General features: G+C 47.1%; 1 protein-coding gene across 2 annotated transcripts in view; it reads left to right on the top strand.

Moving 5' to 3' along the window:
• RAI2 (retinoic acid induced 2) overlaps nucleotides 1-11,067 on the top strand; it is a 62,786-nt gene extending 51,719 nt beyond the window's left edge. For both annotated transcript variants that reach the window (XM_002831433.3, XM_009234625.3), the window contains exon 2: nucleotides 9,082-11,067. In XM_002831433.3, coding sequence (XP_002831479.1) covers nucleotides 9,106-10,698 — 1,593 coding nt within the window. In that variant the 5' untranslated portion in view covers nucleotides 9,082-9,105 and the 3' untranslated portion in view covers nucleotides 10,699-11,067. The remainder of the gene's footprint in view (nucleotides 1-9,081) is intronic.
• The last annotated feature ends 1,283 nt before the right edge of the window (nucleotides 11,068-12,350 follow it).

Here is a 12,350-nt window from a genome sequence, read left to right as displayed (position 1 = left end):
CACTAAAACTTGTTCAGGTGGGGGCACCCTGGAAGTCTCCCTGGGCCCTGAGAGCTTCATTTCTCCTGCTGAGTTGTAACGTTTTCATTCTCACACTCCTATTAGAAAAAAAAAATTTGAACACTCCCCTTAACACACACACACATGCACACACACATGTAATTAGATTTATATGCCTTCCTATATTTATTACATACACTATAAAATAAAAAACAGGAATTAAAAAGATTAGATGATAAAACAAACATAAATAAGTTTTATGATACCTCAGGGCATGACCTTACCTCCTCTCCCTGGGAAGACCTTGGGCCCTCCTGCTGTTTATGGCCAGTTTCTGATGCTTGGCTCCACTTCTCCTATTTTTCACAAATATCAGATCAGACATAATATTTGTACTCTGTCCTCCCTAACAGATCTTCCCCATAGCCACTGTCTGTCCTCATGAAGTTTAGTCCCAGTTGCAATGTTTGTGGTCACTACTGTTTTCATAAATGAATTAGCGTGTCAGGGAACTCATCTCTAAAGCTAATCTGGGCATTCATATTCCCTTCAGAGGGCTGTGTAGACCTCTGGATGTAAAAGGCAGTCGACCATAAGGCAGGTGACTATTTTGTGTATTCCTCATATTTTAACCAATTTGAGACTACATTCATGTGGTAATTATGTTCACAGCTTTGGTAAAAAGGCCCTGTACTGATGTTTAAAGCTTAGAAAATTTAACCACTGGGGCAAGTAATTGACAATTATTATACCCTATGGGGAGAGAAAAACCAGTTGTTACCCAGTTGGAATTACTTCTTAGATATTTAGTGCATCTCAAGTCCCAAATGGTAAAACCATGTACATATAGAATTAAATGATGAAAATTATGCTTTTCTTACTTGGCTCATAGAGAGTGGCTGGTGATTTTTATGCAGAATTAGGTTAGTCATTGAAGGTTTGGTTTAAGTACCGAATGGAAAGCACAAAACAGATTCAGAATAGGGCATTAATGGAAGGGGCAAGATTCTTAGCAGAGGTCTCTGGGAAGTCAGCCTTGCAAGAGGGAGAGCCATCTCACGTCTTCCTGGGGGTGGGGGTACATGGGGAGACACTGCGGGGGCCGGGGGGAAGAGGAGGGAGTTTGGTGTGTTGATGGCCTCAGTCTTTTCTGGGAAGTAAGAAGGAAGATGGGCGATTGAGAAGGTCAGCAGACCAGCAGTCGTGTGCTCTGGCCTTTAGATTAAGGGTCGGCAACCTCACTGTACATTAGAATCACCTGCTGCATCCTAGAATAATTAAATCAGAGTGTTAGGGGTAGGACCTAGGCATGGTTTTTTTTTTAAGTTCCAGATTACTCCAATGAATAGCAAAATCTGAGAACCAGTGGTAGACCAGCACTTCTCAGACTTTAATGTGCATACACATCTCCTGGGACTCTGTTTGGGAGGCAGATTCTGATTCAGTGGGTCTGGGCTGTGGCCTGAGATTTGTATTTCTAGCAAGATCCTGGGTGCTGCTGCTGCTGCTGCTCCAAGGACCCCACTTTTAGCAACAAGGGCATCCAGGGGTATTCAGTCTTTTGGCTTCCCTGGGCCACATTGGAAGAAGAATTGTCTTGGATCACACATAAAATACACTAATGATAGCTGATGAGCTAAAAAAAGAATTGCAAAAAAAATCTCATAATGTTTTAAGAAAGTTTACAAATTTGTGTTGGGCCGCATTCAAAGCCGTCTGGGCCGCATGCGACCCTTGGGCTGCGAGTTGGACAAGCTTGGGTAGACAGTCCTACTTTGACTAGAAATAATTGATAGCTGTCTCGTGCTCCGTAGAAACCAAAGCTGTTGATATTTTACAATTGGAAAATGCATATCTTGAGAAAATTTTCAGCATGTGTTTTAAGATGTGATTGTTGTAGGCGAAGAAACTTACCTTGATAGATGGCTTAATTTAAAAAGCAAAATACTTGACCTCTAATTTAGGCTGTTCTCCAAGTCCTAAAATCCACCTATTTGTTGTTGCGGGCATCTAACACTGACCCATCAGAGTCTCCCGTGGCTGGTGAACGTGAGTGGCTGCCATGTTCTCCCATCATGGCACCTGCGGGTCTGACCCTCTGCTCTTCCGGAAACAAGAGCCTGGTGACCTCTGTAAGAAGAGCCGTCAGAAGTAATGCCACATATCTACAACTATCTGATCTTTGACAAACCTGACAAAAACAAGAAATGGGGAAAGGATTCCCTATTTAATAAATGGTGCTGGGAAAACTGGCTAGCCATATGTAGAAAGCTGAAACTGGATCCCTTCCTTACACCTTATACAAAAATTAATTCAAGATGGATTAAAGACTTAAATGTTAGACCTAAAACCATAAAAACCCTAGAAGAAAACCTAGGCATTACCATTCAGGACATAGGCATGGGCAAGGACTTCATGTCTAAAACACCAAAAGCAATGGCAACAAAAGCCAAAATTGACAAATGGGATCTAATTAAACTCAAGAGCTTCTGCACAGCAAAGGAAACTACCATCAGAGTGAACAGGCAACCTACAAAATGGGAGAAAATTTTCGCAACCTACTCATCTGACAAAGGGCTAATATCCAGAATCTACAATGAACTCAAACAAATTTACAAGAAAAAAACAAACAACCCCATCAAAAAGTGGGCGAAGGACATGAACAGACACTTCTCAAAAGAAGACATTTATGCAGCCAAAAAACACATGAAAAAGTGCTCATCATCACTGGCCATCAGAGAAATGCAAATCAAAACCACAATGAGATACCATCTCACACCAGTTAGAATGGCAATCATTAAAAAGTCAGGAAACAACAGGTGCTGGAGAGGATGTGGAGAAATAGGAACACTTTTACACTGTTGGTGGGACTGTAAACTAGTTCAACCATTGTGGAAGTCAGTGTGGCGATTCCTCAGGGATCTAGAACTAGAAATTCCATTCGACCCAGCCATCCCATTACTGGGTATATACCCAAAGGACTATAAATCATGCTGCTATAAAGACACATGCACACGTATGTTTATTGCAGCATTATTCACAATAGCAAAGACTTGGAACCAACCCAAATGTCCAACAATGATAGACTGGATTAAGAAAATGTGGCACATATACACCATGGAATACTATGCAGCCATAAAAAATGATGAGTTCATGTCCTTTGTAGGCACATGGATGAAATTGGAAATCATCATTCTCAGTAAACTATCGCAAGAACAAAAAACCAAACACCGCATATTCTCACTCATAGGTGGGAATTGAACAATGAGAACACATGGACACAGGAAGGGGAACATCACACTTCGGGGACTGTTGTGGGGTGGGGGGAGGGGGGAGGGATAGCATTGGGAGATATACCTAATGCTAGATGACGAGTTAGTGGGTGCAGCGCACCAGCATGGCACATGTATACATATGTAACTTACCTGCACATTGCGCACATGTACCATAAAACCTAAAGTATAATAATAATAATAATAATAATAATAATGAAAGAAAAAAAAAAAGAAGTGGCCTTGTGTAAGTTTTAGTCAGCCTTTTTGAGTTGCAGCTTACTCATCAATAAAAAGAGTCGGCAAGAGGCTTGAGGAGATGTCAGCTTTAATGTCCCTGCCCACCTTGACACTCCATGAGTGTATAAATGGTGTGCCTGCGACAAGAGGGTGAGGATGAGAACACCAGGCTCAGGAAGGCTTAGGCGTTCATTCGCGCACCACTTCATCCAGAAGATATTTTCTCAGCACCTACTAGTGCCAGATATGAGGTGGGAGACTATCCCCTGCTCCTGGAGAAAGAAGTAAATAAGAAATCCCAGTATGGGCTGGGCAGAGTCAGGACTAGGCAAAGTCAAGTTGGGGTCCTTTGGGAGCCCAATGAGGGTGGGGGATGATCTCAGAAGAAGCAACTTTAGAGCTGAACCCGTTAAGTCGGACAGATGAGCAGGCGTTGGCTGGGTGAAGGCTGAGGTGGGAGAGAGCTCCAGGCTAATGGTCAGACCCTAGGGAGACCGGCCTCTGGTATAATTAGATCTTTGCAATAATTAGATGAGGGGTTCAGATAACAGTTCTGTGACCCCATGATATGGTTTGGCTTTGTATCCCCACCCAAATCTCATGGCAAATTGTAATCTCCAGTGTTACAGGTAGAGGCCTAGTGGGAGGTGATTGGACCATAGGACTTCCCCCTTGCTGTTCTTATGATAGAGTTCTCAACGAAATCTGCTTGTTTAAAAGTGTGTAGCACTTCCCCCCACCTCTTGCCGGCCACGTGAAGATGTGCTTCCTTCCCCTTCACCTTCTGCCATGATTGTAAGTTTCCTGATCCCCAGAAGCAGAAGCCTGTATGGCCCACAGAACCGTGAGCCAATTAAACCTCTTTTCTTAATAAATTACCCAGTCTCAGGTATGTCTTTATAGGAGTGTGAGAACAGATTAATACACCCCAAAAGTCTGCAAGCAGAGCTACTCTCCCAGTCCCTCCCTACCTCCTCATCTGTCCTGGGCCCTGAGTCTTTTCCCCACTGTCTCCATACAGGGGGTACATGGGCTACATGGCGGTGAGGTCCTAGCAACTGGCTGCAAACCAAGATGGCGAGGTCTCCAGGGTCTCCAGCAACTTGCAGATCCAGGTTGCCTGCTTCCTACCCAGCCACACTGCCACTGTTTACTGACCTCCACTCCCACACCCCCAGGGATAATAGGGGCAGGTGGGATGGATGGGTGCCCTCATTTAAACACATTTGAAAATGTTTTGCAAAACACAAATGAAATGTTCTCTGTCACCTCTGAAGAAATTCGTGCCCCCTGGGCTTGAGCATCAACCAGCTCTTGTGATGCTCCTTGATTTGAAGAGGTCCCCCACCCACCCTAGGCCCGAGCTAATCAGCAGCTTGTCTGAGTGGGGAGATGGGCCTCCACCTTCTCTCCAGTCATTATCTGGCTACTTGGCTTGTCCTCAGGGATACAGACTCACGCTTTGAACCCACGATTCATGAGCTAGTTTTGTATTCTTAGGGCATCGCCGAGGCTTCCAGTATGAGCCGCTGCAGCAGCAACACCCACTATGCTCCCACTGGATGCACCCAGACCACCTCAGCTGCTGACTCAGAGTCAGAGTGGGGTGCTTGCTGGCAGGTTGAACAGCAAGAGGAGGAGATGTAGTGAGAAAGACGGAACGAGGCTTTCTGGGAGGTGGGAGGGTGCATGATGAAGGCCAAGTTCATGTTCCTTTGCCTGGGTGTCCCAGGGCCAGCGCCATACTTGGTGGGGACTAGGTGGAGGCAGGCAAGCCTGTCTCAGGGCCAGCAGCTCTCTAGGGAAAAGCCCAGGGCTACTCTCGGGCCTGCTTTGGCTGAGTAGTCAGGCAGATCTGGAGCTGTCCTGTTGAAGGAGGTGGAAGTGAGGTTTGGGCCAGGGGTTTTTCCCCTCTGCCCTGAGATCCTGCATACTGCTCCCTTCCACCCACACCTTGGCCTGTCCTCTGTCCTTCATCCCACTGGGCCTCAGCCTTTTTCCCAGAGACTTGAGTCACAGCAGGGGATGCAAGGGCCTCTCTAGCTCATTGGTGCTGAGATGCCCTCCAACCCATGTGACATCTGTCTCTGGAAGGCAGGCTGGGGATAGGTGAGTAACCAGAAGTAGGCTGAGAGGATGGAGGCCCCTCAAGCCCTCCAGTAACAGAACCATAGCCACTCCGGGCTGCAGTCCCCAAGGACAGGAGGAACTCCGGTGACCAGAGGGACAGACGAGGCCCCTTGTGGGGGAAAAAAGAACAACAGTTCAATGACTTTACTGGGAAGGACGTGGCCTCCGCTTTGAAGAAATGTGATGCTCACGTACTATTGCCTGCATGCCTCTGCGGGCACGTGCACTCGGTGTTGAAGGAGAGGCTGTGGGGACTGCTTTTGCCAGGAAACAAAATGCATGGAGGGGCGTGGCCTTCGCAGCTCTCCCAGTCGAAGGGAAGCCTGGGAAGCCCAGCCTTTATGTACCTTTAAGATAGTTATTTAATCTCCCTGTGGAATCAGTTTTTCCACCAACAAGATGGGCATAATTGTAAGACCCCTCTGGCTGGGTTGTTCTCAACAGAGGGCGTGGCAAATGGTAGATGCTCAGTGAGTTGTAGCTCTTGCCATCCATGGGAGGAACAGGGGCCTGAGGGAGGCTGCCTGGCCTGGCAAAGTCCTCTTTTCACTTTCTGAGCAGGACTGTTCTGGGAATGTTAGCAGGCCTAGACCAAAGCCAGGCAGGGAGGAGATTGAGGTTTCACAGGAAATGATGAGAGCTGGTACCTAAGCTGAAGGTGTGTGCAAGGAGCAGGTGGAGGAGGCATCCAGAAGTTTGTCTTCTTTCCTTTGGGAGGGGATTGAGAGAAGCAGACAGGGAGGGAGAGAAGCTGCCATTTCTGCAAGGGTGGACAGATGCAGCTGTTATGAGAAAGCTGTCTCACAGCTGGATAATCCTAACCCCACAGGAAGACCAAATGTGGCACAGAACATGTCTTGACTTCTGTAGCTGCCCTTGTCCTCACCAGTCCTACTGCAGCTTCCCTTCAGCCTTTTCTTACCCTTCCCCAAGGGTTCTGGCCACTGTGAGGGACAAGGATCTGGCCTTAGGTTCTCAGGGCCTTCATAGGGCTTTGTGCAAGTGGCCAACAAATATTTGTCCTGCTGATGTGGATGCCTCTCCTGGCATAACGTTGATGCCTTTGCATGCTAGCAAATCTCTGATCAAAGATGTGTTGCCTCCACTAGAGTATAATGTCCATGAAAACAAGAACCTCGTCTGTTTCACTCAGGATGAGTGGATGAATGAATTCATACATGCATGCATGAATGAATGGTGTATTAGAGGCCAGGTGCAGTGGCTCACACTTGTAATCCCAGCACTTGGGAGGCCGAAGCAGGAGGATCACTTGAGGCCAGGAGTTCAAGATGACCCCGGACAACATGGTGAAACCCCATCTCTACTAAAAATACAAAAATTAGCTGGGCATGGTGGTGTGCACCTGTAGTCCCAACTACTCGGGAGGCTGAGGCAGAAGAATCACTTGAATCCAGGAGGCAGAGGTTGCAGTGAGCCAAGATCGTGCCACTGCGCTCCAGCCTGGGCTGCAGAGCAGGACTCCCTCTCACAAAAAAAAAAAAAAAAAAAAAAAAAAAAAAGGCATGTTAGAGGCATGGCGTCTTCTGGGCTGAATCAGGATTCACTTATAAATAACCAGACCCTTCAGCTAGGGCAAGCCCCCTCAGCCTCCCTGGGGCCAGGCTGCCTCCCAACTCTGTCCCAAGGGGGTTACTGGCCAGCATGCTGGGTCACCTCATGGCTTCCAGAGGGAGACACGCTCTGGATCCTGCCAAAGGTGTGGCCCACCAGTCATTCTCCACAAAGTTGTTTGCACAGCATCCTTTCCCTCCCCGCCTCTCCTCCTGCCTCAGAGAAACTCCTTGTTCTGTGCATATGACACATTCTGATTGCCTGGAAATACCACAGAGTTGTTCATTTGTTAAAGCTGCCTTACTGTAGTGAGACATCATTTGTTTATTTCTTTTCTTTTTTTTTTTTTTTTTTTAAAGGAGTCTCACTCTGTCACCCAGGCTGGAGTGCAGTGATGCGATCTCGGCTCACTGCAACCTCTGCCTCCTGAGTTCAAGCCATTCTCCTGCCTCAGCCTCCCGAGTAGAGTAGCTGGGACTACAGGCGCGTGACATCATGCCCAGCTAATTTTTGTATTTTTAGTAGAGATGGGGTTTCATCATGTTGGCCAGGCTGGTCTCGAACTCCTGACCTCAAATGATCTGCCCACCTCAGCCTCCCAAAGTGCTGGGATTACAGGCATGAGCCACCGCACCCGGCCTCGTTTGTTTATTTCTAGCCCCATGGTGTGCTGGGCCACCTCTCTTTCTTTGGAGGTTGTGTTGGTAATTTCGGGGTGAGGAGAGGAGGACAAGCTGACCACAGGACTAAAGTCTAGGCAGTTGGGATAGATGAGGTAAAAAATCTCAGTTGCCCAAGGCCTGCCCAGTGAAACTGAGGATTATTGAATTATTATTGAGCCCAACCAGACTCCAAGGCTGCTCAGATCCCTGAGTTAGACATGGTGCCTGCCTTCTCCATGGTAACGAGGCCAAATATGGACAGGTTTCCATGGAGAGCCCTATTGCATCTGCAGCCCTGCTTCCACCAGGAAGCACACGCACTAGGTGCCTTTGGCCTCTGAGGATGTGGCCAGAGGTCTGTGGAAGGTGCCAAGGACATTGAGAAAGTGTGCCTGACCTTTGAGGATTTTCGTTTCCAACAAGTGTTCCATCTCCCCAGCCCTGGGCTCACCAATGCCCTCTTCCTCTTGGCAGCTAGATATTAGGAGGGGCCACAGATCAGATAGATGAGCTGATTGGGGAAGTGACAGTGGACCCAATGACCATTCATGCAAGTCATCATCGATCTTCACCTTGCCCTGGGGAATGGATTTTGCTGTTACTGGGAGAAATGGGAATGTCATTGGTCAGAGGGAGACAGAGAGACAACCGTAATGACCCTTGTGTAAATGGACTGCTCTTCCTTATCAAACCTCTTTTGGAAGAATGATTGCTACAGAGTATTTAAAATGCCGTTTTCCATAGTCATAGCATATTCAAATGTGACAAGGCATTATTTTTTTTCCTTAAAGGAAAGTAAGTCTTCACTGCTTATTTGAATTTGAACAAGTCAAATTTCGGCATATCTTAACTGTCTGACATAGCAACTTGGACTGAAACTTCATTTTTGTTGAAGGCTAAACATATAAGCTGAGAATTAGGCTTTAAAAATGCCCGGTTTAACCTCACTTGGCTATTTACTGATTACACCATCTGCATTTATAGCTTAATCATCTGTTAAATTGGGGTTCTCCACGCACACATGATCATGTGGTTGTGTTTGTATATATTAGGAGATATCTATAACCTGAACATATACATAGAGAGATGGGTTATGCTCCCTGGTTAACTAAAATGTGGAAACTTTCTAAAGATGTGAGAGAGCTCTTAAGGCAATTATAAATAGTCTTTTAAGGAAGATTCATATTGTATGTTCTGTGTTGCAGGCCAAGTGGCATCAGAGCTGAGTGATGGATGACCTGCAGTCCCAGAACCTTTCCATGGACATGACCGACTCCCCTCCTACCTTGGCTAATAATAGACTGGAGAATGGCATGGCTCAGCTGATCACCACCGAAGCCTGGAACATCAACTCCACTGACCTGGTAAAGAAGGCCCTGGTGACCGTGCCAGCCCCATCCATTCTGAATCCCCCTGCCGAGTCTCAGAGTGGCATGGCTCTGAAGGTGGCGGCCACTGTGTTGCAGCCCCTGTGCCTCGGGGAGAGCCCAGTGGTGATGCCCATTCACATGCAGGTGGAGGGAAGCTCCGCACCAGAGCTCAATCCCAATGGCAATGCCACCTACGTCATGACCACCCAGGGCCCCGTGCAACTGCCTGTGGTGCTGGAGCAGCACGTCTTTCAGCACCTCAACTCCCCTCTGGTCCTGCCGCAGGAGGCCCCATGCTCCTCCAGTACCATCCACAACAACCTCTTCCAGGGAGCGGAGGACCCCGAGGCCCAGCCCCAGCTCCTGGACCTGAGGATCCCCAGCCAGCCGCAGGAGCCCACTTTGCCATTTGAAGCTGTGCTCCAGAATTTGTTTCCCTCCCAGGGCACTCTCGGGCCCCCACCCTGTCAGCCTCCTCCTGGCTATGCCCCCGTGCCTCCCCAGCCTTTTAGCTCCCCCTTGTCCCCCCTGGTCCCACCAGCCACCCTCTTGGTGCCGTATCCTGTAATCGTCCCCTTGCCTGTGCCAGTCCCTATTCCCATCCCCATTCCGGTGCCTCAGAGTTCTGAATCCAAGTTCAGCTCCAGTTTCCCCAAGCCACCATCTTCCTTCGGCCTGCACCCCTTTAAAGGCACCCAGACCCCTCTGGAAAAAGATGAACTGAAGCCCTTTGACATCCTCCAGCCTAAGGAGTACTTCCAGTTCAGCCGCCACACGGTCATTAAGATGGGAAGTGAGAACGAGGCCCTGGATCTCTCCATGAAGTCAGTGCCCTGGCTCAAGGCTGGCGAAGTCAGTCCCCCAATCTTCCAGGAAGATGCAGCCCTAGACCTGTCAGTGGCAGCCCACCGGAAATCCGAGCCTCCCCCTGAGACACTGTATGACAGTGGTGCATCAGTGGACAGCTCAGGTCACACAGTGATGGAGAAACTTCCCAGTGGCATGGAAATTTCTTTTGCCCCTGCCACATCCCATGAGGCCCCAGCCATGATGGATAGTCACATCAGCAGCAGTGATGCCGCTACCGAGATGCTCAGCCAGCCCAACCACCCCAGCAGCGAGGTCAAGGCTGAAAATAACATTGAGATGGTGGGCGAGTCCCAGGCGGCCAAGGTCATTGTCTCTGTCGAAGATGCTGTGCCTACCATATTCTGTGGCAAGATCAAAGGCCTCTCGGGGGTGTCCACCAAAAACTTCTCCTTCAAAAGAGAAGACTCCGTGCTTCAGGGCTATGATATCAACAGCCAAGGGGAAGAGTCCATGGGAAATGCAGAGCCCCTTAGGAAACCCATCAAAAGCCGGAGCATAAAGTTAAAGAAAGTGAACTCCCAGGAAATACACATGCTCCCAATCAAAAAACAACGGCTGGCCACCTTTTTTCCAAGAAAGTAAATAACGGCTTTTTAAAATTTGTATGATTATAATATGGGGAAAGGTGCATTGGTTTTATAAAAAGTCATTTAAAACAAATTATCTTTGTTAATTATTTTGGGGAGTAGTTGGGAAATGGAAAGGTGAATTGGCTCTGGAGGCCCTGTATGCTAGTATCATTTTCTTTTTTAATTTTTGACTTTTCACAAATGAGTAAATAAGAGCAACCTATTTTTCAAGCAGATTGCACATTTTTTGCAGCTTTAATGGAATATTGGGTGAATTAGAGGGGTAAAAAAAGCTATTTTCATTGCCACAAAGTGCTTTGATGATGTAATACCTAATAAAGGGTAGGATGACTATTTCACAATAAATGTTTGTTTGCACTAATTGGTTGCAGTATTTCATCATTTATAAAATTTACATTCTTTAACTGGCATAATTTGGCCAAAACTCTTGCTTGTAAAAAGCTGTAAGTTATCTGTGATTAGAGACCTAAGCTTTTCAGGCATATTGGAAAATATTGCCCTATGCCCCAGTAAAAGGAGGGTTAGGAATATGGATGACCTTGAGCAAGTCATTTCCCACTTTGGCCTTGGGTTTTTTTTTATTTCATTTGTAAAATAAATAAATAAATAAATAAGTGGCAAAGAAAAGGGACAGGGAGGTGAGTTTCAAGTGCCCAAGGCTCCTTCCAGTTCATATAGTTCTTGGGTGTGTAGAATTCTGTGCCTGGACCTTCCATAGTGTAAGACAAGACAAATGTCTCACAACAAAAAAGTAACCTGCTTCCTTCCCACCAACCAAAAGTTTAGTTGGAAATGCCGTTCTTTTCAAGGGCAGTAAGAGCATTGTTCTCAATGATTGAAAATCTTGCAAGTCAGAAGTAGTGGTGCAGGCTAGTGGATCAAGAGATGGCTCATACTTTTTCCAAGCCTTGGATAGAGATCTTTGAGGGTGGAGCCAGGGAGAGAAGACAAAGTCATTCTTTTCTAGTTTAGCCTGGTGATTATCAAATGGGGTGATTTTAACCCCCGGGGGATATCTGGCAAAGCCTGGAAACACTTTTGGTTGTCGCAGCTAGGGGGAGAGATTACTACTGGCATCTAGTGGGTAGAGGTCAGGGATGTTGCTAGACATTCTATAACACACAGGACAGCCCCTAGACCCCAACAAAGAATGATCTGACCTGAGATGGCAGTTGTGCTGAGGCTGAGAATCCCTGGTTAAGCCATTTCTTGATGGACAGAAACGATGCGCGTGGAAGGAGACTGCAGCTCTACCCTGACAGCAAAGGCCACCCACATAAATGAGGAACTGGAGGAACTGCGAATGTGCATTTAAAATAGACCTGCTAGGTGGCACAGCACACTTGTGTCTGAAACTGTGCTGGCAAGAGACTGATGATTGCACGCCTGCTTTTAAACTTAAAGCTCTTTTTTTCCCCCCCCACTTCTTGCAATTAGTATGTATCCAGCTGTTACAGGGAGCATGAACAGGAGGAAAAGCAGTTGTGAGACTGTTCTTTTATTACCAGGCCCTCCGTGTACAGGGTTACAGCTTTAGCTGGCCCTGTATCATACACCCAGAGTGAATTTTCTTTCTCCTGCTCTTTTCCTGTGTTGTTAATTTTTTTTTTCTCAAAATGTGACCAAGTAGCTGTTTCTTGTCAG

Source organism: Pongo abelii, chromosome X (genome assembly GCF_028885655.2).
Source record: "Pongo abelii isolate AG06213 chromosome X, NHGRI_mPonAbe1-v2.0_pri, whole genome shotgun sequence".
NCBI classification, from domain to species: Eukaryota; Metazoa; Chordata; class Mammalia; order Primates; family Hominidae; genus Pongo; species Pongo abelii.
The sequence above is the reverse complement of the archived record's forward strand: the minus strand, read 5'-3'. Positions and strand labels throughout refer to the sequence as shown.